General features: G+C 36.3%; 3 protein-coding genes across 4 annotated transcripts; 1 reads left to right on the top strand and 2 right to left on the bottom strand.

Annotated features, from left to right (window-relative positions):
- Positions 1 to 4,225: 4,225 nt before the first annotated feature.
- Positions 4,226 to 6,887, bottom strand: LOC122050834 (protein FAR1-RELATED SEQUENCE 5-like). The gene is made up of 3 exons (XM_042611707.1): positions 6,427 to 6,887; positions 4,569 to 4,636; positions 4,226 to 4,290 (listed from the first exon to the last, which is right to left on the bottom strand). Exons 1-3 carry the CDS (start codon positions 6,885 to 6,887, stop codon positions 4,226 to 4,228), a joined length of 594 nt encoding a protein of 197 aa, XP_042467641.1.
- A 3,015-nt stretch (positions 6,888 to 9,902) lies between these two features.
- On the top strand, positions 9,903 to 13,577 carry LOC122053079 (60S ribosomal protein L3-like). Of its 2 annotated transcripts, none has more exons than XM_042614953.1 (6): positions 9,903 to 10,014; positions 10,399 to 10,492; positions 11,497 to 11,607; positions 12,170 to 12,474; positions 12,586 to 12,995; positions 13,088 to 13,577. In XM_042614953.1, exons 2-6 carry the CDS (start codon positions 10,408 to 10,410, stop codon positions 13,344 to 13,346), a joined length of 1,170 nt encoding a protein of 389 aa, XP_042470887.1. In that variant the 5' UTR covers positions 9,903 to 10,014; positions 10,399 to 10,407; the 3' UTR covers positions 13,347 to 13,577. The 2 variants fall into 2 exon arrangements, with proteins under 2 accessions (XP_042470887.1, XP_042470888.1); XM_042614954.1 differs by having other exon boundaries at positions 9,917 to 10,014; positions 10,395 to 10,492.
- Positions 13,578 to 13,738: 161 nt separating this feature from the next.
- LOC122053080 (protein LIKE COV 2-like) lies at positions 13,739 to 19,554 on the bottom strand. The gene is made up of 8 exons (XM_042614955.1): positions 19,201 to 19,554; positions 18,195 to 18,247; positions 18,004 to 18,113; positions 17,549 to 17,716; positions 15,882 to 15,979; positions 15,345 to 15,471; positions 14,103 to 14,207; positions 13,739 to 14,017 (listed from the first exon to the last, which is right to left on the bottom strand). Exons 1-7 carry the CDS (start codon positions 19,303 to 19,305, stop codon positions 14,104 to 14,106), a joined length of 765 nt encoding a protein of 254 aa, XP_042470889.1. The 5' UTR covers positions 19,306 to 19,554; the 3' UTR covers positions 13,739 to 14,017; position 14,103.
- Positions 19,555 to 20,559: the final 1,005 nt, after the last annotated feature.

Raw genomic sequence — 20,559 nt, 5'->3', positions numbered from 1 at the left:
CCTCTTCCCGCGCGGACGGCCGGGACCGCTCTCTGGACGCTCGGCGATTCTCCTGTCTTGGAGATCGGTGCCGATCGGGCGTCTGGTGATGTTGCCTCTCGGTGCGGGTCCGGTCAGCTTCATGGGTCCTTTGTCTCCTGTCGATGGGAGGAGACCGTCGTTCGGCTTTCCTGGGAACGGGATTAGCCACGAAGGGAAGACTTCGACAATCCCTCGTGTTGTGCGTATCCGTCTGGTGGAAGGAGCAGAACATAGGGGTCCACCTCTTCTTTGGTTTGGGCCGAGCGGCAGCCACTTCTTGTACGTGCGATCTGGCATGGAGGGATCGAATTGCTTTGGCCCTCGGTCCTTTGGGCGGCTGCTGAGCGGCGTGCTGTTTCCGCTCGGCATGAATAAGTGCCCGCTCGGTAGGAGTTTCCTTTTTCCGGGCGGCTTGCGCTTCTTCCACGTTTATGTATTCGTTGGCCCGATGCAACATATGATCATAATCTCGGGGCGGCTTTCGGATCAGCGACCGGAAGAAGTCCCCATCCACAAGGCCCTGAGTGAAGGCATTCATCATCGTCTCTGATGTGGCCGTTGGGATATCCATCGCCACTTGGTTGAATCGCTGGATGTAAGCTCGAAGCGATTCTCTCGACTCTTGCTTGATGGCAAATAAGCTGACACTTGTCTTCTGATAACGCCGACTGCTAGCGAAGTGGTGGAGGAAGGCCGTTCGGAAGTCCTTAAAGCTAGCGATGGATCCGTCCGGCAGCCTCCGAAACCACCGTTGAGCCGATCCCGAGAGAGTTGTAAGGAAGACGCGGCACTTTACTCCATCTGTATATTGATGGAGCGTAGCTGTGTTATCAAACTTACCCAGATGATCATCCGGGTCCGTTGTTCCGTTGTACTCGCCGATCGTCGGAGGCACGTAGTGCTTGGGTAGAGGGTCTCGTAGAATAGCCTCCGAGAATTAGCGATTGATCCGCTCGGGAGATGCGTCCGGGAGCTTTCCTTTTCGTCATCCCGCCTTGGCATTTCACTCAAGAAGAGCCTCTATCTCTCCAAGCTGGTGCGGCCGGTGCGAAATAAGGCCCGTGGAATGCGACGGTGGCTGGAGGTGCTTCCGCTCGGCCACCCGACGCAGATGTTGCTTGTTGCTCCGGCCGCTCGACTGCTGCTTTTTGTTTTTGCTCCACAAGTTTGGCGGCCCTCATCTCGACCAGAGCATCGAGTTCTTCTGTTGAAAGCGCCCCCGTGTGTTGTCGTCCCGCCTCGCCCATCGTTCTAGTTGGGATGCAGGTGCGTTCCCGGCACGTGGCACGCTCCTAGTCGATGGAGTGAATCTCCGGCTGGTCGAACGAAGCTCCGGCGATCCTGCACAAGAGTCTAGCCGGGAAGGGATTCCCGGCGACGACCCTCCGACGCTCAAGTCAGGTAAGTGGTGGAAAAAGTGGCTGCCAAGCTTGTATCATACGTACCTTTGGCGAAGCAATAGCCTCTTTATATAGGACGGAGAAGGAACTAATGCACGCCCACCGAGGTGCATATGTGTCAGCAACCCATACCCCGGTATGCACTTGTCAGAGAGCTTACCTGACACCATACTGCTACAGTCCGAGCATATTCTTCGATGGGACAGCAGGACCCCCCGTTGTCAGACTAGAAGTATAGCATAGCCATACGACTTGACGGCTGTCAGAGGATGTCCCCGTCTTTTACCCACCGTCTGACCGGGACGCCCGGCCTGCCGGGCGGGCGAAGAACGTCGTCCGGACGGCCTTAATTCTTTGCGACGGCCGGGCGGCACATCCTTCCGCTCGGTCATTATGCACTGCTTCATTTGAGCGTCGGAGGGTCGTCGCCGGGAATCCCTTCCCGGCTAGACTCTTGTGCAGGATCGCCGGAGCTTCGTTCGACCAGCCGGAGATTCACTCCATCGACTAGGAGCGTGCCACGTGCCCAGCGTCCTTTGGTTCAACGATTCGGACAGGATCATTCCACTTATCTCACAATGCTTGAAAATTTAAGATGTTTGAATAATATATTTCATTTTAGTTATTTACTACCATATTGAAAATTAGAGAATTGAAGAGTTATCTCAAACAGTTGCAATATTCCTTGTATAAGAAACTAGTGATAACTTATATGTTTTTGGTTCTACAATTTACAGGAAACTTGCACAACTTCGACTGACAATCTATGGTAAATCATTTGATTTAAGTTCTAATATTTTGTTTATATAAGATTGTGAATGTTCTTTAAAATGCAAGGGAAAACATATGTTGTATTTGTTGGACGAAAATCAGGAATTTATGAAACGTGGGTAGAAGCTTCTGATCATGTTAATGGCTTTAAGGGCGCCATACACAAATCTTTCAAAACTAGAGAGGAGGCACAAAAAGCTTATGAGGAATACTTTGAAAAAAGATCTGCACCAACTTCTTTTGCATCTAGTCCAAATAAAATATCATGTGCAACTTCAAGTTCAAGGTCAAGTTCAGATTTGGAGAGGAAACTTTCAAAAACTGAACAAATTATTAAGTTGAAAGATGCATTAAAAGAGATAGAGCATCAGTTAGATTCTCTTATGATCAGTGATGATAATGATGATGATTAGACATGTTGTTTGAAGTCGTTATATGACTTAAAGTTATTTTAGTTTGAGTTGTTACAAGTATTGTATCGAAATTAAAACGATGATTTAATCTAAATTACTTTATCTACGTTGTTATAAGTAATGTGATTAAGTTGTGTATTTGCTTCATGGGATGTGCTTCAAAAATGTATTACAACTGCACTAACATGGGATGTATTCCAAAATCTTATTCAAAGATCTTCCTCGTATGCTCAAGTTGTCATTATATATTATTGATTTTTTGTATATTGAAAGTGCAGTTGAAAAGAGCTAACTTACTATATAATGCAAGGAATATTAATAAAAGGTTCCTATCGACAAAGTTCATTAATATGACGTTAATAAAGGTATCACGCCATTATTAATGCTGTCGATAGGAACTCGGTAGCTACGGAGAGGGCTCGGTAGCTCGTTCTCCGGACTAGGTCAGAGAGGACTCGGTAGCTCGTTCTCTGGACCGGACGAAGTCGGAGAGGGCTCGGTATCTCGTTCTCCGGACTAGGTCAGAGAGGGCTCGGTAGCTCGTTCTCTAGACTAGAAAGACTTTAGGGTTTAGGGCTGGGAAGCGCCAAACCTAGCATTGGATCGGTCTGTTGACCGATCCAGTGATGGATATCTGATCGGTCAACAGACCGATCCAGTGATACTGTGGTTATCTGATCGGTCTGGTGACCGATCAGTAATCAAACAGTAGCTTTCTAGTTCACTGTAAGTTATCTGATCGGTCTGTAGATCGATCAGGAAGCAATAGCGATGGGATTCAGAGGACAATAGGGGATCGGTCTGTGGACCGATCCACCTATAGGCTGATCGGTCCACAGACCGATCAGAAGCCTCCCAGACCGATCAGGATATGTCTTGATCGGTCCAGAGGGCTATGGATCGGTCTGCTGACCGATCCACAACACTGTCTGTTTCTCTGCAACTTCAACCATGTGAGCTATCATGCCGTTGTTTAAGTTCAAATTAAGGTCTATCAGAGGAATAAACAGGCGATCTGTTACTGGCGATCTGGCTGTGTTCTGGTTACAATGGGAAGAACTTGCTGTTTAATTTTGAGACAATTTCAGAGATTAAGCGAATGAGGAAATGATCAAAATTTGATTTTGAGTTGCACATTGTAAAGGTTCAAATTATGCTAGAAGAGACAGCATCCAACAAATCGACTTTGTCACAAAAACAGAAGAATTGATAGGTTTAACAAACATGCATTAACAGTCATATACTAAAGCAATTATAAATAACTTGTTCAACATATTTTGCTGACAAGAGGGAGAAGGCAGAAGCTTGATTGTAAAACTTCATTCTTATATGTAGAAGTTCAAAGCCTTCACATATCAATTACCTCTACTTCAAAAGCTACAACTTTGGACTAATTTTAGCAGACATTCTTACAATATAACATCATTGATCCCATTAGTTTTGGACTTTTTAGCCGTCATGTTTAAATCCACAAGAAGCTTACATGCATACATGGTCTGTAACAAAGCTACATATGAATGTTTGATAAAAACAAAACTACATAGAGAAGCAGCAACTTTAGATTTAGGTGGTTGTCTTTGCAACTACTCCATGATGGAGCATACATCGTCTTCTCCACCTTTAGAACAGCTTCAGATTTAGGTGCTTGTCTTTTGCAGCTACTCCATGAACATCTAGAAGCACAACTAAAGCAAACACAAGTGTAATAGGTAACAAATTAAAAATAAATTGTATAAGCATCTTCTATGGAACTAAGTAGACATAATTAACAAAAGTAAAAATAAACCTTCAATATGAATTTTCCTGTCTTGACCAAGCTTTAGAATTTGTTTAATATTATCCCATTGAATTATTTGCTAGTGCATATTGTTAGAACCTACAATAATAAAGACAATTAATATTTGTAATAATTATCTTTAATCAATCAACTAGTAATTTTAAATTAAACTTTGATAGTCCTTGCCTGCTATTGATGTCAATTCTTCTTCATATGGGTCGTCATCGTTGTTATGATGATTATCCAAAATTGATCTGTCAATCAGCACATTGTCATAGTTATACAATTTAATAAAGGTAATTAATTTACAAATAAAATTAACATACAAATAGATAATTAATTGATACATACCCTTGTTGCAAATTTGGACAATTACGCTTATCATGTGACACACCTCGATGTCCACATCCATGACATAATCGAGACTTTGAGGTTGACTTCTCCTTTGATGATTTCAATCTCTTCCCACATCCCTTTGTTCTTACTAAAGAAGGATCCATAATATTAGGGGACACATCCATAGATTTCTTCCTTTGACCTCTATTGTCACATGTTCTACTAATGTTCATCTCTTGAATTTTACTATAGATACAATCCAATTGTTCATCCAAGAAGTTTGTTCCCTCATCAGTCAAAGATGCATCATCAATTAATAGTGAAGCTTTATAGGATAACCTTGAGTGCCTTGACATCAAAACCCTATCTGGTTCATCATTGAAATTTTGTACCCCCAAAGCATATATTGCTCCAACCTTTGCATCTCGTGTCCATCGTTTGAGTATATACTTATCAGGCAAATGAAATACTTGATTGATACGAAAAAAAGCTAACATATGTCTGCATGGAATACCATCAAACTCAAATTTCCTACAGCTACAGAATATGTTGTCCCTCTGTTTGTTATGCGTAAGCACCCTTGGTTTGGAGGAAGAACAACTTTGACAATTCATCACATGGTAAACTACTGAGTCAACTTCCATAGATACTTGTTGCACATAATAACCATGACTCTCATTCATTTCACTTAAACTCCATCCATTTTTTTTTGTATAACTTAACCATTTGAGTTTCCATTGGCCAGTTTGTCTTAACCCTGGGTTGCTCATTCAAATCAATATGATCTGCAACTAACTCATTGTGTCTTTGATGTCTCAGTGCCCTATTGAAACGGGTGATAAAGTCCATCAATGAATTTTTATTTGAGACATATCTCTTGAAAAATGCATGTGAGCCTTCAGATCTCTGACTACTAGACATTCCAGCACAAAATACATGATTAAAATAAGCTGGCACCCACTTATGTCGTAATTCATACATTAAACACAACCAATCATTTTTCTCTAAGTTAGCATACTTGATAACCTCTTCCCATGATTTCTCAAATTCATCAGGTGTTGTAGAATTTCTAATAACATTATGTATGCTTTGATAGTTGTCACGAAAAGTCAAAGGATTCAATTTTTCTGGAAATTTATTTAATATGTGCCACAAACAATATCGATGCACTGTCTGAGGAAAAACTTGGGCAATGGCTTTTGTCAGTGCAGGATCCTGATCAGTAATAATCACATTTGGTGCACCCTTAGGCATGACTTCTGTGAATTTGTTAAGCAACCAAACAAAAGATTTAGTTTTCTCATCACTTATAAAGCCACAACCAAAAATAATTGTCTGGTGATGATGATTTACTCCTACAAATGGTGCAAAAATCAACCCATATTTGTTGGTGTTATATGTTGTATCAAATACAACCACATCACCGAATACACTATATGCCGTTCTTGATACATGATCAGCCCAAAAACATCTACTGAATCTATTATCTGAATCAGTCTGGTATTCAAAGAAAAAAGCAGGATTTTTCTCTTTCTCAGATGCAAATAGCTCGATTAGTGTTTCAGCATCAATACCCTTTTGTTCATCCCTTAGCTCTTTCTCAAAATTTCTAATATCTCTTTCTGTACAACCTATTTGCTCGGGCCCTCCATATTCTATCTCCAATAATCGCATTTGTTGGCAAGTTGGCACATTGGCCTCTGAAAACCGTTGAGTCAATGCTTTTTTTGCTGCTGAAACATTACGATGTGAACGTAGCAAATGCACCTTTGAAGGAGTCGATAGTGGATGATTATGACCTTCCGTGAAATTAGTGACAACCCATGCAGATCCAGTTTGTTTCTTGACAAGTGAAATCTTTGACTTACAACCAGTTCTAACTTCACCACGTGTTCTTTCCCTTGTCCGTTGATCACCCTTTGCTTGTTTATTCCGTTGATCATCCGTATGCCCTTCTTTAAAACATACAAACATTTTCCAAACAACCTCATTTGTTATCTTATTTTTCTTGCTACTGTTTATTCTTGCACTAAATCCGGATTCACGTGCATATTGGTTATAGAATGAAAATGTCTCATCTATTGATGAGAATTCCATCCCATATTTTGGCTTTTGATCATCTGCAACTTGAGGAATGTATAACTGATCTTCACCATAATTTTCACTCATTGCTAAGAAATTTCATATGAAGATGAAATTAAATTCTGCATATCATGATCAAATAGCCAGAAAAAACATTGTAAGAGTGATACTTCAAGCTCATGCATGCAACCCGAACAAAAACACAAAGATAACAATAAGAGTGATACTTCAAGCTCATGCATGGTAGAATTACTAATTGGAATGATCCCGCCAAATGACCCAATTATGTCATTATGTTGTGTCTGCTAAATGGTAATAGCATAGTGTTTGGTTTAAGTGTAGTATCAGAAACTGTTCTAGTTAATTAGTTAAGTCACCCACTTAGAACAATTATCTGGTTTACATGATGTGAGGTATAGCTCTGTGTTGTGGAAGTGTAGCATTAATATTGTATTAGCTAACTTACTACCTCCCAGTAGTACCAATGTGGTAAACAGAAGGTAAAATAAAATAAAATAAATGCGATAAGGATGAAAGAAAGGGAATGAGATAATCACCTAAAGAAACAAGAAATGGTGAGGGTCTGGAAGCTTCGTGGCCGCGCGCAGATGTGAGAACGAGGAACACTGGAGGGGCGAGGACGGCGTGTCCTAAGGAGTCAAGATGAAACCAGAGTAAAACTATGGACAATGGGAAGTAGAAGAGAGTTAATTAGTTAAGGAGCCTTACAGAGAGGTGCGGTGAGAACGATCTGGAAGCTTCGTGGTCGCGCGCAGATGTGAGAACGAGGAAAACTGGAGGGGCGAGGACGGCGTGCCCTAGCTTCGCTGCCGAGGTTTGCCGAGAGAGGCGCGAGGGGTTGAACGCTTCGTGGTCGAGGGAGGCGAGACTTGCCCTAGCTTTGCTTGAGGAGCGGTCTGCACAAGCAAAAGTCACAGACTTCGGCATACACGAAATGTGTCCAACTCCGCATGCCGCGTCGACGTTGCGATCCGCCAACGAAGCAGGCGCGCACAGTCGCGCATCTTAAGTCCCGCAGGATATATATATATATATATATATATATATATATATATATATATATATATATATATATATATATATATATATATGAATTTTGATATACTATGCACTATATTTATATATATATAGGAGTTTTACCTTGAACGCCCGTCATGCATGACTTTGTGGGCGATTGGGTAAAATTAGAGTGCTTGGAAGTCAATCGACAAGTGTGGAGGCTAATAATTCCTTTGATATATATATAAAGAGAGAGAGAGAGAGATGATACACTTTCCGTCTCTCACTGTGAGACTATGCCTAATTTTCAATGTAGTAGTACTCCGTCACCAAATTTAATTATTTTTCTACTGTAGCATCATCCCGTCATAATTAAAATAACCCTAAACCTCTTTACCTTTAAAAAATCCAAACATGTTTGTTTATATATTTATGCAAACGAAGGCCTATTTTAAAAAGAATAAAGATATTGTGATAATAGATGTATTATTGAAACTCAGTCAATTAAAGTAAGTTGATAGCATAGTTATATAAATATGTAAAATAATGATCATTAATTTATTGAAATCTTGATAAGTGTGTATTAAAACAAGAATAATATTATTTTCATCTTTTGTATGTTATATATATATATATATATATATATATATATATATATATATATATATATCATAGTTTTAAAAATACCCAAATCATATACTCACTTAATGATAAGTTTCCAAAATATCTAAATCATATATCATAGTTTTAAAATTACTAAATCATATACTCACTTTTTGTTTTGCCCTCGTCCTCAATCAATTTGTCTTGGAAAAAAAATCAGTCAATTGATTTTTTTATAGTCGAATTGATTTCTTTCTATATGTTTGAAAAAATACATCAGTCGGTTCTAGTCGAACCGGCTGATGGATCTAGAGACCTCAAAATGATATAAAACTAGTTACTATATGTTCCTCTAGTTCTCCTGATTATAAAAATACTATCAAACATCAATTTGATCCAATATATTGAGAGCAGTTATTTTTTTAAATATAAATGTGTCTAAAAAACTAATTTGTATTTAAAAAATCATTGCTCTCAAAATATTCGGTCAAATTGATATTTGATAGCATTTTTACAATAAAAAAAACTAGATGAAATACATAGGAACTAGTTTCATAACATTTCGAAGTCTCTAGATCCATCAGCCAATTTCAGTTGAAATCGAATAATAGACGTAGAGACCTTGAAATGTCATGAAACCGGTCTCTATGTGTTCGTCTAGTTCTCCTAATTATAAAAATGCTATCAAACATTAATTTTACCAAATATGTTGAGAGTAGTGATTTTTTTAAACATAAATGTGTCTGAAAAATTAATTTATGTTAAAAAAATAACTGCTAATATATTAGGTCAAATTGATGTTTTAGAGCATGAATATAATCATAACAACTAGAAGAACTCATAGGATCTGATTTTACTTTATTCCGAGCTCTCTAGGGTTATCAACCGATTTTGGTCGAATGAACCTACATTGATTTTATTTAGCTTCATTCGGCCATAGTTTTAAAAAAATTACCGCTCTTAATATATTACGTCAAATTGATATTTGATAGTATTTTTACAATCAAGAGAACTAGACGAACATATAGGAATTGGTTTCATATTATTTCAAGGTCTCTAGGTCCATCAACTGGTTTCGGCCAAAATCAGTTGATGGACTTGAAGCCTCAGAATGATTTGAAACCAGTTCCTATATGCTTATCTAGTTCTCCTAATTATTAAAATGGTATGAGACATCAATTTGACCTAATATATTAAGAGCAATAATTTTTTGAATACGAATGTATTTGAAAAATTAATTTATGTTACAAAATTATTACTTTTAATATATTTGGTTAAATTGATATTTGATAGTATTTTTACTATCAGGAAAATTAGTTTAACATATAAAAATTGATTTTAAATAGAATGAAATCGGTTGAATTAATTTAAGGATGAAGATAAAATGAAAATTGGGTACTTGACAATTTTAAAATTATGATAGATGTATTTTAAAAACTTATCTATATATATATACATAGCAAGGGCATTTTGGTCATTATGACTCATTCGAAGTACACTATAAGTGCTGCCTCCTCGTTAGGGTTTTTGTGCGGAGCTCGCGGAGCCAGCAGTCGCTCCGGCGTAGGAAAACACCAGAGGCTACTCCAAGGTTCTTATTTTTTCATTCGTTCTTCGTTCTTGATACGAGTCTCTGAATGTTATGGTTTTCTGTTTGCCTTTCCCTGCTTTCGTTTTTGTTTTTTGTATAGAATACGAGGGAGGGATGGTTGGTGAGTGTAGATTTGATTTGCTTTGTTTAATTTGACGGGAATCATGGCGTCCCGTGTGATGTTTTTTTTTTTTTGTTATTTTTGTGCGTAGGATTTGTTACAAGTAAAAACCTTTTGCTTGACTGTTAAATTATATAAGGTTTCGAGTTTTTAGTCTGTTGATTCATTTCCATTTCTCTACTTAATTATTTTAATCATCCTTTTTTTGCATTGCATATTTGGTTTTTAATTATTATTATTATTTTTACTTCTGATGAAGATAGGTAGGAAAGATGTCTCATCGGAAATTTGAGCACCCAAGGCATGGATCGCTAGGGTTTCTCCCTAGGAAGCGAGCTTCTCGTCATCGTGGAAAAGGTATCATGGAAAAATTGTCAGTGTGACTTCTGCATTCTTGGATAATTTTCCATTTTTTTTGTTCTTTGCACTGTAATTTCCCTGTTATCTTTTTACTTTTTTTTTTTTTTGCTATCTTCGATGCCGATAAGCCTATGTCATTTTTTAACTTGCAAATTTTCATTTAAATTCCTTTCATATATTTGGGGCGGTGTCAGATTTTTTTTTCCGAAGTTAAGAGCAGTCATACATTTTACAATGTCTTGGTAAATCTAATCCAAATTTGACAGTACATTAGGGAAGTATGTTTCTTCTGAATAAGCTACAAGCAGTCAAAAGAACAACTAAGTGGAGTTATATTCCACTAATTTGGAGTGTATTTATAAATGCTCCACAAATTATTAATGTATTTAGACTTGGATACAGATCATCAGTTGTAGAGCACGTGTTCTACCTTGTTGGAACAGTATGTCTAATTGATGTAGTATCTGACAGTACTAGTAGGGAACACATTTTGAAAAACAAAAATGTACACATGAATATACCATGTAGTATCCATTTATAAAGAAGTTATTTCCACAGAATTTTTTGATGTGCATGGGATGATCTAGTTTAGCTGTAAATTTTAATGCTTGAAAATCATGGATAACATAGGTTCTGCTGGATATTATTCATATATGGTTTCTATGTTGAGTCTGCATGGCATTCTAGCATCTTGACACTTTGAATATGCTGTTTCTTCTAAATTATTAAGAGTGAGGATTGATAGTTGGGCTGCCTAATTTTACCCTCTGAATTTTGTAGACCTTCAATTATCATTATTAGCACAAAAGAAGCCTCTAATGTGCATCCACATGTGTAATTTGGCATTTTAAAGCTATCTTGGCATTAACAGTTCTCTTAGTAGTTTCTCTGAGTGTTGTTGCTAGGGCATTTCAGACCCACAGTCTTTTATTTTCAATGAGACCCACGGTCAAGTTTTTTTGGTCTAACAATGCTATATGTTTTTGATTATTTCAATGCAGTGAAGTCCTTCCCCAAGGATGATCCTACAAAACCTTGCAAACTCACTGCATTCCTTGGGTACAAGTCTGGTATGACCCACATTGTACGTGAGGTTGAGAAACCAGGATCAAGTAAGTGTTAGTTTGTCAGATTCTACACTTGCAATTGATATTTTGATTGATCATGCCTCTTCTCTTGCTGTCAATGAAGGTAGAACAAGAAAAAAGTTACTGATTTAACTGGAATTGTAGCAACTGTTTTACTCTTCTAATTCTATATGTTCCTTTTATGGTGACCATTTAGAAAGTACAAAATAATATCAATTGCATTGTTATTAGCTCAACTTGTAGCTAAATGGCACCCTATTGTCGACCACAATAATTGGAGTTGAAAACTGATAATTATTTGAGAGAGCATCAATTTTCTTGCTTTCTGTTTTATGGAAAATCATTTTAAGGATTACTAAGCATATTTTCACTAACTGTTGAAATGGCATTTTAGTTATAATTCATTGTATGGATTTGCATATGATGCTTTTGCATTGCAATCCTTACCCACTAGATTTTTTTTCACATATTTTGCCGGTTCCTACAGGACCTATTTAGTTGTCTACTTCTCAGCATCTTCCATGCTTATTGATTTAAAATGTGAAACTCATTTGATGCACGCAACATATCTTCTCCTTGTTCTCAGAGCTTCATAAGAAGGAGACTTGTGAGGCAGTTACCATCATCGAAACTCCACCGATGGTTGTTGTTGGAGTCGTAGCCTATGTGAAGACGCCACACGGTCTTCGTACTCTGAACACTGTATGGGCTCAGCATTTAAGTGAGGAAGTGAGGCGGAGATTCTATAAGAACTGGTACAAGAGTAAGAAGACGGCTTTCACAAAGTACTCTAAGAAATATGAAAGTGAAGAGGGAAAGAAAGAAATTCAGGCCCAACTGGAAAAGATGAAAAAATATGCCTCTGTTGTCCGTGTTCTTGCTCACACGCAGGTGCATTAAATGGATTCATTATTCTAAAAACATCACCATTTGCAAATGGTATTGTTTAGAACAATCTATTACCAGAATTAGCTGATGTTTCTTTCTTCTCTTCTGCCATAGATAAGGAAGATGAAGGGCCTCAAGCAGAAAAAAGCTCATCTGATGGAGATCCAAGTTAATGGAGGCACTGCAGCACAGAAGGTTGATTTTGCCTACAGCTTCTTTGAGAAGCAAACCCCCATTGATGCTGTTTTCCAGAAAGATGAAATGATTGATATTATTGGTGTTACAAAAGGTAAAGGGTATGAAGGTGTTGTGACTCGTTGGGGTGTCACCCGCCTTCCACGGAAGACGCACAGAGGTCTCCGCAAGGTTGCTTGTATTGGTGCTTGGCATCCTGCCAGAGTATCCTACACTGTTGCTCGTGCTGGACAGAATGGTTATCACCACCGAACTGAAATGAACAAAAAGATTTACAAGATTGGTAAATCTGGGGATGAATCCCACACTGCTATGACCGAGTTTGATAGGTAACATCTTATCTAACACTTATTTCACCTTATTACACGTGTGCCCTCTGAAGGTATGACATTCCAACATGTTACTTTCTGCTCTTTGTCAGGACCGAGAAAGACATCACACCCATGGGCGGCTTCCCGCACTATGGTATTGTGAAGGATGACTATATAATGATCAAGGGTTGTTGTGTTGGGCCGAAGAAAAGAGTTGTGACTCTTCGTCAATCCCTATTAAAACAGACTTCTCGTGTCGCCCTTGAGGAGATTAAACTCAAGTTCGTAGATACTTCTTCCAAGTTTGGTCATGGACGTTTCCAGACAACTCAAGAGAAACAGAAGTTCTACGGCAAGCTGAAGGCATGATTCTAATTATAATATAGTTACTTAGCATGTCTCAAAGATTGTTCTGTTAAAGAGTTTTGTTTCGAAGGATTTTCTCTGCTTGATTTGGATTTCTAAATTTCTAAGCTGTTCCGTGTTTTCAACTTTTGGGAATTTGTTATTGAGACTCCAATGTTTTTGTCAGATTTAACATTTGGGAATTTGAGTTTCTTGTTGTTGGGAATGCAAGTTTGCTCATGAGTTATGTGTCAATATTTTAGAGAGTTGGTTGTTTGATTTGTTTTTTCCGTTTAAAAGTCAGCACGTCCAAGCTTAGCTCTTCAACGACAGGAATCCCAGTAGGTGTGACTAGTGGAATTATTTATTCGTCCATCAAACTAAAACAAAGGGCACATCTCAAAACATTAGATGGATTGTACAAGGCAATCAAGTAAGATAATTTCTAAACCCCAACAATTGTAATTCTGGAACACACAATTGACCATGCGAGCTTTGCCGTGCAGTTCATCGTACCATATCCATAATCTTCTATTTTTGTTTTTTTTGGCAAAAACATTCTCTCAATGTTTAGATGTCTTTACAACACAAAATCATGCATCAACACACTTCAAGCTTTACCAACTAATCCTCTTCTCCTTCTCGCTGTACTCTGGCTGTCCTCTAGAAGCCATGGCAAAACGGCGGCATGACCTCTAGAAACATGTACAAAGTTTGTGAGAAAAAGAAGCAGAGATGGGAAACTGATCAGCAACAGAGTAGCTTTGACACGCACTTCACCTTAATTTGTTATTCTATTCAATCTGATGTTGTGGTTTTTACGGGGAATCCGTTGTAGAGGAGCAATTGTCTGTGGCATTGTCATACCCCCCGAAACAATGATCTCTACAGCATTGGAGCATATCAAGGTAAGCATTTCAGCAACTAATATTAAATATTGCTCACTAGTAAGTCTCTTACTGTAGAATGATTAAAAACTTGTAAAATATCAAAATGTATAAGATTTGAGAAAGTAAAAACATAGATTGTTCACTGGAATCACTGCTAAGCATATTACTGTAAACTAAAACAACTCAAAATTTATCGTGCTGGAAATTGTAAAGAGAAAACAAGTTTCGGTAAAACAGTTCGAGAAGCAAGAAGGGCCAAAAAACATGAAACGTTAGTATTTAAGATTTATTTACATTTCAAATTCTTAATTATTATATTTTAAACATTGAAACATTAAACCATTTTTGTCTTATATGAATTATTCAAGATTCATTTTTTCTTTTTGTTGCATCAAAACTATTAGGGAAAAATATTTAAATTATTATATTTGAATCATTAAAGACTTAACATTTTCAGTGGCGCATATGAATTCTTCAAGATTTATTGTCCTTTTTGTTTATCTATTACTAGTAAATAATATTTAAATTAATTGTATTTGAAGAATCAAAGATTAAACCATTTTTAGACACGTGTATGCATTATTCCAGATTCATCTTTCCTTTTGTTGTATCAAATTACAACAACAGGAATAAGTTTTCGTAAATCTTTTATCATCTTATGCATTGAAAAAAATTGTTTTTTTTCTTCTCTAATTTCCAATTATTTTCCTGTTTAAAATTTGTTATTTTACGTGGTTCTCAGTTTTTCAAATAAGATAAATGTCCAATATTCATAATTTTGGGTTAGTCAATCCAATTAAATTTTTGATGATTATATGATGGATAATTGCGCTAACAAGCAGGAAAAGAGAGAATAATGTTGAAGAATTTGAGGAGGATGAATATTGCATATTATATTTCATTAATTCTACCAGAAAATTGTTAATTGATCGTTATGGTTGACAGATATAAGGTCATGGCTCAAGCAGAAGAACGTCGACTCAGGTGGCTGAGGCATCGTAAGACACATCAAAAATAGAATTTCATCAAATGTAAAACCAAATAAATCAATTGCTAAGGCCTAAGAGATATTATCGTCAAACAGTTGATAAAAGGATAATGAAATAAAAACCTAGAGATTAAGGAGCCTGACCTATGCCTTCTCGAACAGAAAGGTTGGGCCTAATGATTTCTTCAGAGTTAACCAAGAATATATCACCAATATAAAGATGGTTGGTTGGAACATAAATACTGCATAACTCTTCATCACCTTTGTCATTCTGCAATGTGGGAAAAAAATCATCCTATTCTAGTAACATTTACAACTTGATATGAATGAGTATAAAAAATTATATGTAAAGAAAAACGAGTTCTATAGATACAATGCTTGAATAATATCAGGCGCGCAATGCACAGATTTATTACTTATCAGACAAGTGATACAAAAAGACTATTTAGCAAGAAATGGAGTGATATAAAAACTGCAAAGCGTGTTAAGAAACCAAATAGGTATGTTGTTAGGTAGCAAAGCAATCAACATAGCTGGGTGCAAGAAAGGAAATAAAATCCTGTTAATAAACCCATTGAAACAGAAAATTGCCAACTTAAGCTATGACCAAGAAACCACTTAAATTTTTAGTAGACTAGGCAAAATCATATTAGTGTGAAATGATAGAAGGAATTAAATTACCTGAAGAACAACTGTAGATGTAATAAAACCAAATGCATACTCTCCAACACGTGGATGGCGAATAATTGCGACCTCTTTAAAAGCTGTGGTATTTTGATCTGCGCAAAAAGAGTCAAGTCAAAACATGGATTTATTCAATGTCCAGTCAAGGTCTCAGCAAGGATATTTTCTTAATTGGAAATGACAATTTGCAAATACTGTCAGATTGGACCAAAAGAAGAGTTAGACCATGATTATTTGGATGTATTGCAAAATATAAAACAAATAAATAGTCATGCTAGAAAAAAACATAACATTAAATAGTGGCTAATATCCAAAATCACTAGCCGTGCTACTTCTTAGCACTTAGAGTTGACTACATGAATCTTGTCCCACCTGATTGAACTCCATGCTTATCTGGCCTAATTGAAAGTTCAAATATAATTTTCTTAGGTCTTTCTAGATCCAGTAATTGGTTCACCTTGTCTAACTATAAAATTCATTTACATGGAGTGAGTACTACATTGCTACATGCAAGCATATGTAATGTTCTTCAAGAGCAGAGAATACCAATAAACTAAAAAAGGGATGGAGGAGAAGAGAGGATAGAGAGAAGAGAACTATTTTGAATTAAACTTTTATAACTGCTATTAATGTCCTCTAAGATTTTTTATTGGGCAAAACTAATGAAATAAAATCATAATAAAATATACCCTTTATATACAGTAGAACAAATTAGAGTTCATAATTAAGACTAAATGTAGTTATCAAAGGACATGAAACTGCAAGTGACCAATGGCACGGCTGTGAAGCACCTATCACAATCTTTTTCATGGATGGAAAACAAATTAACAGATGTACCATTGTCCTTTTAGCAAATTTGGTTGTGTTTGTTTAGAAGAAACAAAATCTCTTTTTTTTTTTTTCAATTTATTGTTGTCAACGAAAAGAATAATTATTAGTGTTTGGTAGGAATTTTCAAAGAAAATATTATAGTAAAGACAAATTGAAAAAAAAATCACATTTATAGTAAAGATCAATATGTGTTTATGTAAAAAGAAAATTTTGGAAGAGTTGAAATTAAAAAAAAAAAAAGTATACGCGATGAAAATGAAAAACTTATTTTTCACATTTTATTCTTCTTATTTTTAAAATTGAAAAGAAAATAAGAAAAATGCTCCCAAAAGAAATGCAACTTATTTTTTCCATAGCTGGAAACTTCAAATTGGATATGTATCCAATCCAAAACCATCAAACCAATTACACTCCTTGTCTACCCTTAAAAATATTATGATGCATTAAAATACATCATACAAATAATTCCTGGTGTTGGTTAACACTAGAAATTTTACGTTTCTCTTCTTCAGCAACTTGTCCTTCATGCAAATGAAAACATTTAATTCTCAACCCATGTTTCAAAGTATAGTTTTATTTTTTCATGGGTACAAAGAATGATGGCAAATTTATTGAGTTGGCCATAAAAAAAAATTAAGAAAGTCAATATAAAAATTTCCATAAGCCCAAAAATGTCTTTTTATGTAGTATTAATTAGCTCTTACGAGTAAAAGAATTATTGCAAATGCTGTAGCGATTAAAAGCAATCAACATTTAGCACTGCCAACTGTATGCACTATAGGTTTTCATGAAATAAAATTAAATGCGGATATTTTTCAGACAAATGCAGATACCTGGAGAAATTGCAGTACTAATTTGCTTTGATGCTGAATAAATGTGCCTCACAAAGGGCATTCGTTTTATGAACCACTCTCCCAACCAGACGACTGTTGATCCCAACCAGGATGAAGCAAAAATTCCAATGAGAAATACGAATATCAAAGATGTCACGAACCCAAGGCCTTCAATTTGAAGAAAGAAAAATTGTGTTACAACGAATAAAATTCCAGTGTATGTAAAAAAACATTGCATGAACTTGGACTAAACAAAACTTCAAAAATATAAGTAGCAATAGCACAAACAACCAAATTTTGGGGTGTATGGTTAACAAATTATTCAAGATACAAATGATTCAAATTCCTGTTTATGGTTAGCATTGCATGAAATAGAATAACTCCATTTCATACTGCAATAAAGGAACAATTTTCTGCAATACGAATAGAAAGGAAAAAAGAAAGAATAAACTCACCAAAGATGTCAAATCCAAGCTTGTCATATATTGGACTGAAAAAACCATCAACGAACTGAATAAACCACCATGTAATGTAAAACGTGACTGCAACAGGGAAGAGAACTACACTGAAAAAAAAAAAAAGAGAGACAAGTGTCAGAAAAATTTAAATGCAAGAAATCAGAAGAATGAATATGATATAACTGTACCATCCGGTCATAAATTTCTTTGACACCCAACTCTGAAGAACAGCACCACAGGCCTGTAAATAACAAGGCTAAAAGTTACATCAGGATAATTTAGACAATGAAAAAGTTAGAATTGTAAGTTATTGTTCCTGTTTATGGAGTTACAGAGCCAAGGAAAGAAAGAGGGTAGAAAAAATAATTTAAAAGGATGTATTCTCGAATACAAGTCATGGGGCAGTTCAAGGTTGACATAATTATTTATGATATTTTCACTTCGTTATGTCCAAAGGTTAATAGCATTCTCAGTACTTAATACAAGTTTCTTGTTCTATTTAAAAAAATAAAAATAAAAGAATAGTCATCATTGTACAGATGAAAATAGGTGAATATTTTTGCAGTGAGTTAAATGGGCGGTGTCAAATTCCGATTTTTGTTACACATTTATTAATATTTTAACTTTGTTTTACACAACTTATCTTCGCAGAAGACGGTCATAAATGGTTAATGTGCAAATTGAGCTGTAACATACAAATTATATACACCCAAGGCTCTGCTCTCTGTATCCTGTGATGGAGGTGTAGCTATAGAATGCGTGTCTAAGCCTACCTGAACCCAGAAAGCTATTAAATTGCATACCAACTAATAATGAAAACTACGACCTTCTGTATCGACATGGCTATAATCCCTTCCGTAGATGATCACTCTATTTCATGTACTCTGAATCGGTTAATATTAGAGGTTCATTTACTTTGCTCAAAAGTAGTTAACTTTGTCTGCCATCCAGCTAACTAGAAACTAATTGATGGAAACAAACGATGATCCTAAGCAAAATTTTACCAAACTCGACTTATCCAACTGAAAGAGCACAAATCCGATACGAGAAGCACACATAAAGACAACCACAAAAATGTCCCGCTATAATCTTGCCCAACGTTTCTCCCGATCCAAATCGGAACCCTAACTGACCGCATCAAAGCTAACAAAGAGGCCATAACCCCAGACACTATCAGATCTGGCAGGCACGCACCTTCCTGGTGGAGGAACTGGGAGAAATTGGGGGCGCTTTGGCTGGGTCTTCAGGGTCCGCCGCCTGGCTTAGCGGAATGGAGGTGGATTCCTTCTCTTCCGCCATGTTTTTTTTCCCTATCCTCAGCGCGCTTTCCCTCTATCTCCCGATCTCGACGCCGACGCGGAATAGCGAGACTTGACTAACGCCCCACTGCTGGAAGCCGAAGCGTAGAGCGCAAGAAATGCCGATGGAGAATGGCGTTTTCTAATGGTACGAGTTTATTCCTCGGGAGTCGAAGGCCGGCGGGCGGAGTCAGACGGGAAGCCAGCGGAGTCCGCGTTGGAGTCTCATCTCACGCTGCTTTGGATATTCAATATAATATTTTATTGCATCGTTAGTAGGACGGTAAATAAATCGATTTAAATCGAATTTCTAGTTTAAAATGACTCAAATTTTTGAAATAAATATTTAAATTTAGTTTCGTTTATTTTGTATGAGTTTAAATTTGTTTGAAATTTGATTTGAGCTTTATTCGTTTAAATATTATCAAACTCTCAATTCAAGTTTGGCTTGAGCTGGGTTCGAGCTTGGTTTTAGCTTAGTTCAAGCTTGATTCGTTTAGATATTATCAAGCTCTCAATTTAAACTTATTTGATTGTTTGAAATTTTTAGTTGTTTGATTGATTATTAAGCTTGATAATTTAAATTTATTTATTTTATTTTATTATTTATTTAGCACATTGAAATTTTTTTTATTAATGAATATGATTCATAAATGTTGTTCACGAACGTTAACGAGTTGCATACATGTATGTTCAAGCTCGTTATTTAGCTTAACGAGTTGTTCAAGATTATTTGTTTAATTAATTATATATATATTGAACGAACATCAACAAGCTCTTACTAAGTTGAAGACTAAATTTGTTCACGAACGTTTGGTTCATTTATAACCTTAATTATTAGGAGATATATATAGTTCGATTTAGTGACACATTTGTTTGTTTTTTTATTTTTATTTTAATTAGCATCCGCTATAAAATTTACATGACTAATTCTGGATAGGGGTGTAAAAAAAATCCATCAATTGAATCCGATTCAAGTCGGCCCGAATAATATCATATTTGGATTCAGATTAGAGATTTTTCGAGTTTGGATTCGAAAATTTTTGGATCGAAGATTTTTGAATCGGATGAATTTTTTAAAGTTAAATTAAAAATAAAGAATTATAAAAAAAATAATAAACAATTATTTTTAATCGAACTATTTATATTGGTGGGATTCAAATTTATAAATTTCGAATTAGATTTAGAATGGGATCGGAGTCGGATTAATATTTTTTATAATTTTTTTTAATTTAATTTGAATCTGATTTCATCC

This window comes from Zingiber officinale, chromosome 3A, assembly GCF_018446385.1.
Source record: "Zingiber officinale cultivar Zhangliang chromosome 3A, Zo_v1.1, whole genome shotgun sequence".
Classification (NCBI taxonomy): Eukaryota; Viridiplantae; Streptophyta; class Magnoliopsida; order Zingiberales; family Zingiberaceae; genus Zingiber; species Zingiber officinale.
This window is presented reverse-complemented; position numbering and strand designations above follow the sequence as displayed.

What these genes read in the sequence shown, in the direction of transcription:
- LOC122050834 (XM_042611707.1), bottom strand. Translation starts at nt 6,887, where the DNA reads ATGAGTGAAAATTATGGTGAAGATCAGTTATACATTCCTCAAGTTGCA. An exon ending in AAAAAAGCATTGACTCAACG is followed by an intron (nt 4,637 to 6,426) that starts GTTTTCAGAGGC and finishes GCTGATTGACAG; the next exon opens with ATCAATTTTGGATAATCATC. An exon ending in AGAATTGACATCAATAGCAG is followed by an intron (nt 4,291 to 4,568) that starts GCAAGGACTATC and finishes TGTTTGCTTTAG; the next exon opens with TTGTGCTTCTAGATGTTCAT.
- LOC122053079 (XM_042614953.1), top strand. Translation starts at nt 10,408, where the DNA reads ATGTCTCATCGGAAATTTGAGCACCCAAGGCATGGATCGCTAGGGTTT. An exon ending in GGTTGAGAAACCAGGATCAA is followed by an intron (nt 11,608 to 12,169) that starts GTAAGTGTTAGT and finishes CCTTGTTCTCAG; the next exon opens with AGCTTCATAAGAAGGAGACT. An exon ending in GTGTTCTTGCTCACACGCAG is followed by an intron (nt 12,475 to 12,585) that starts GTGCATTAAATG and finishes CTTCTGCCATAG; the next exon opens with ATAAGGAAGATGAAGGGCCT.
- LOC122053080 (XM_042614955.1), bottom strand. Translation starts at nt 19,305, where the DNA reads ATGGCGGAAGAGAAGGAATCCACCTCCATTCCGCTAAGCCAGGCGGCG. An exon ending in CCAGTTCCTCCACCAGGAAG is followed by an intron (nt 18,248 to 19,200) that starts GTGCGTGCCTGC and finishes TGTTATTTACAG; the next exon opens with GCCTGTGGTGCTGTTCTTCA. An exon ending in AAGAAATTTATGACCGGATG is followed by an intron (nt 18,114 to 18,194) that starts GTACAGTTATAT and finishes TTTTTTTTTCAG; the next exon opens with TGTAGTTCTCTTCCCTGTTG.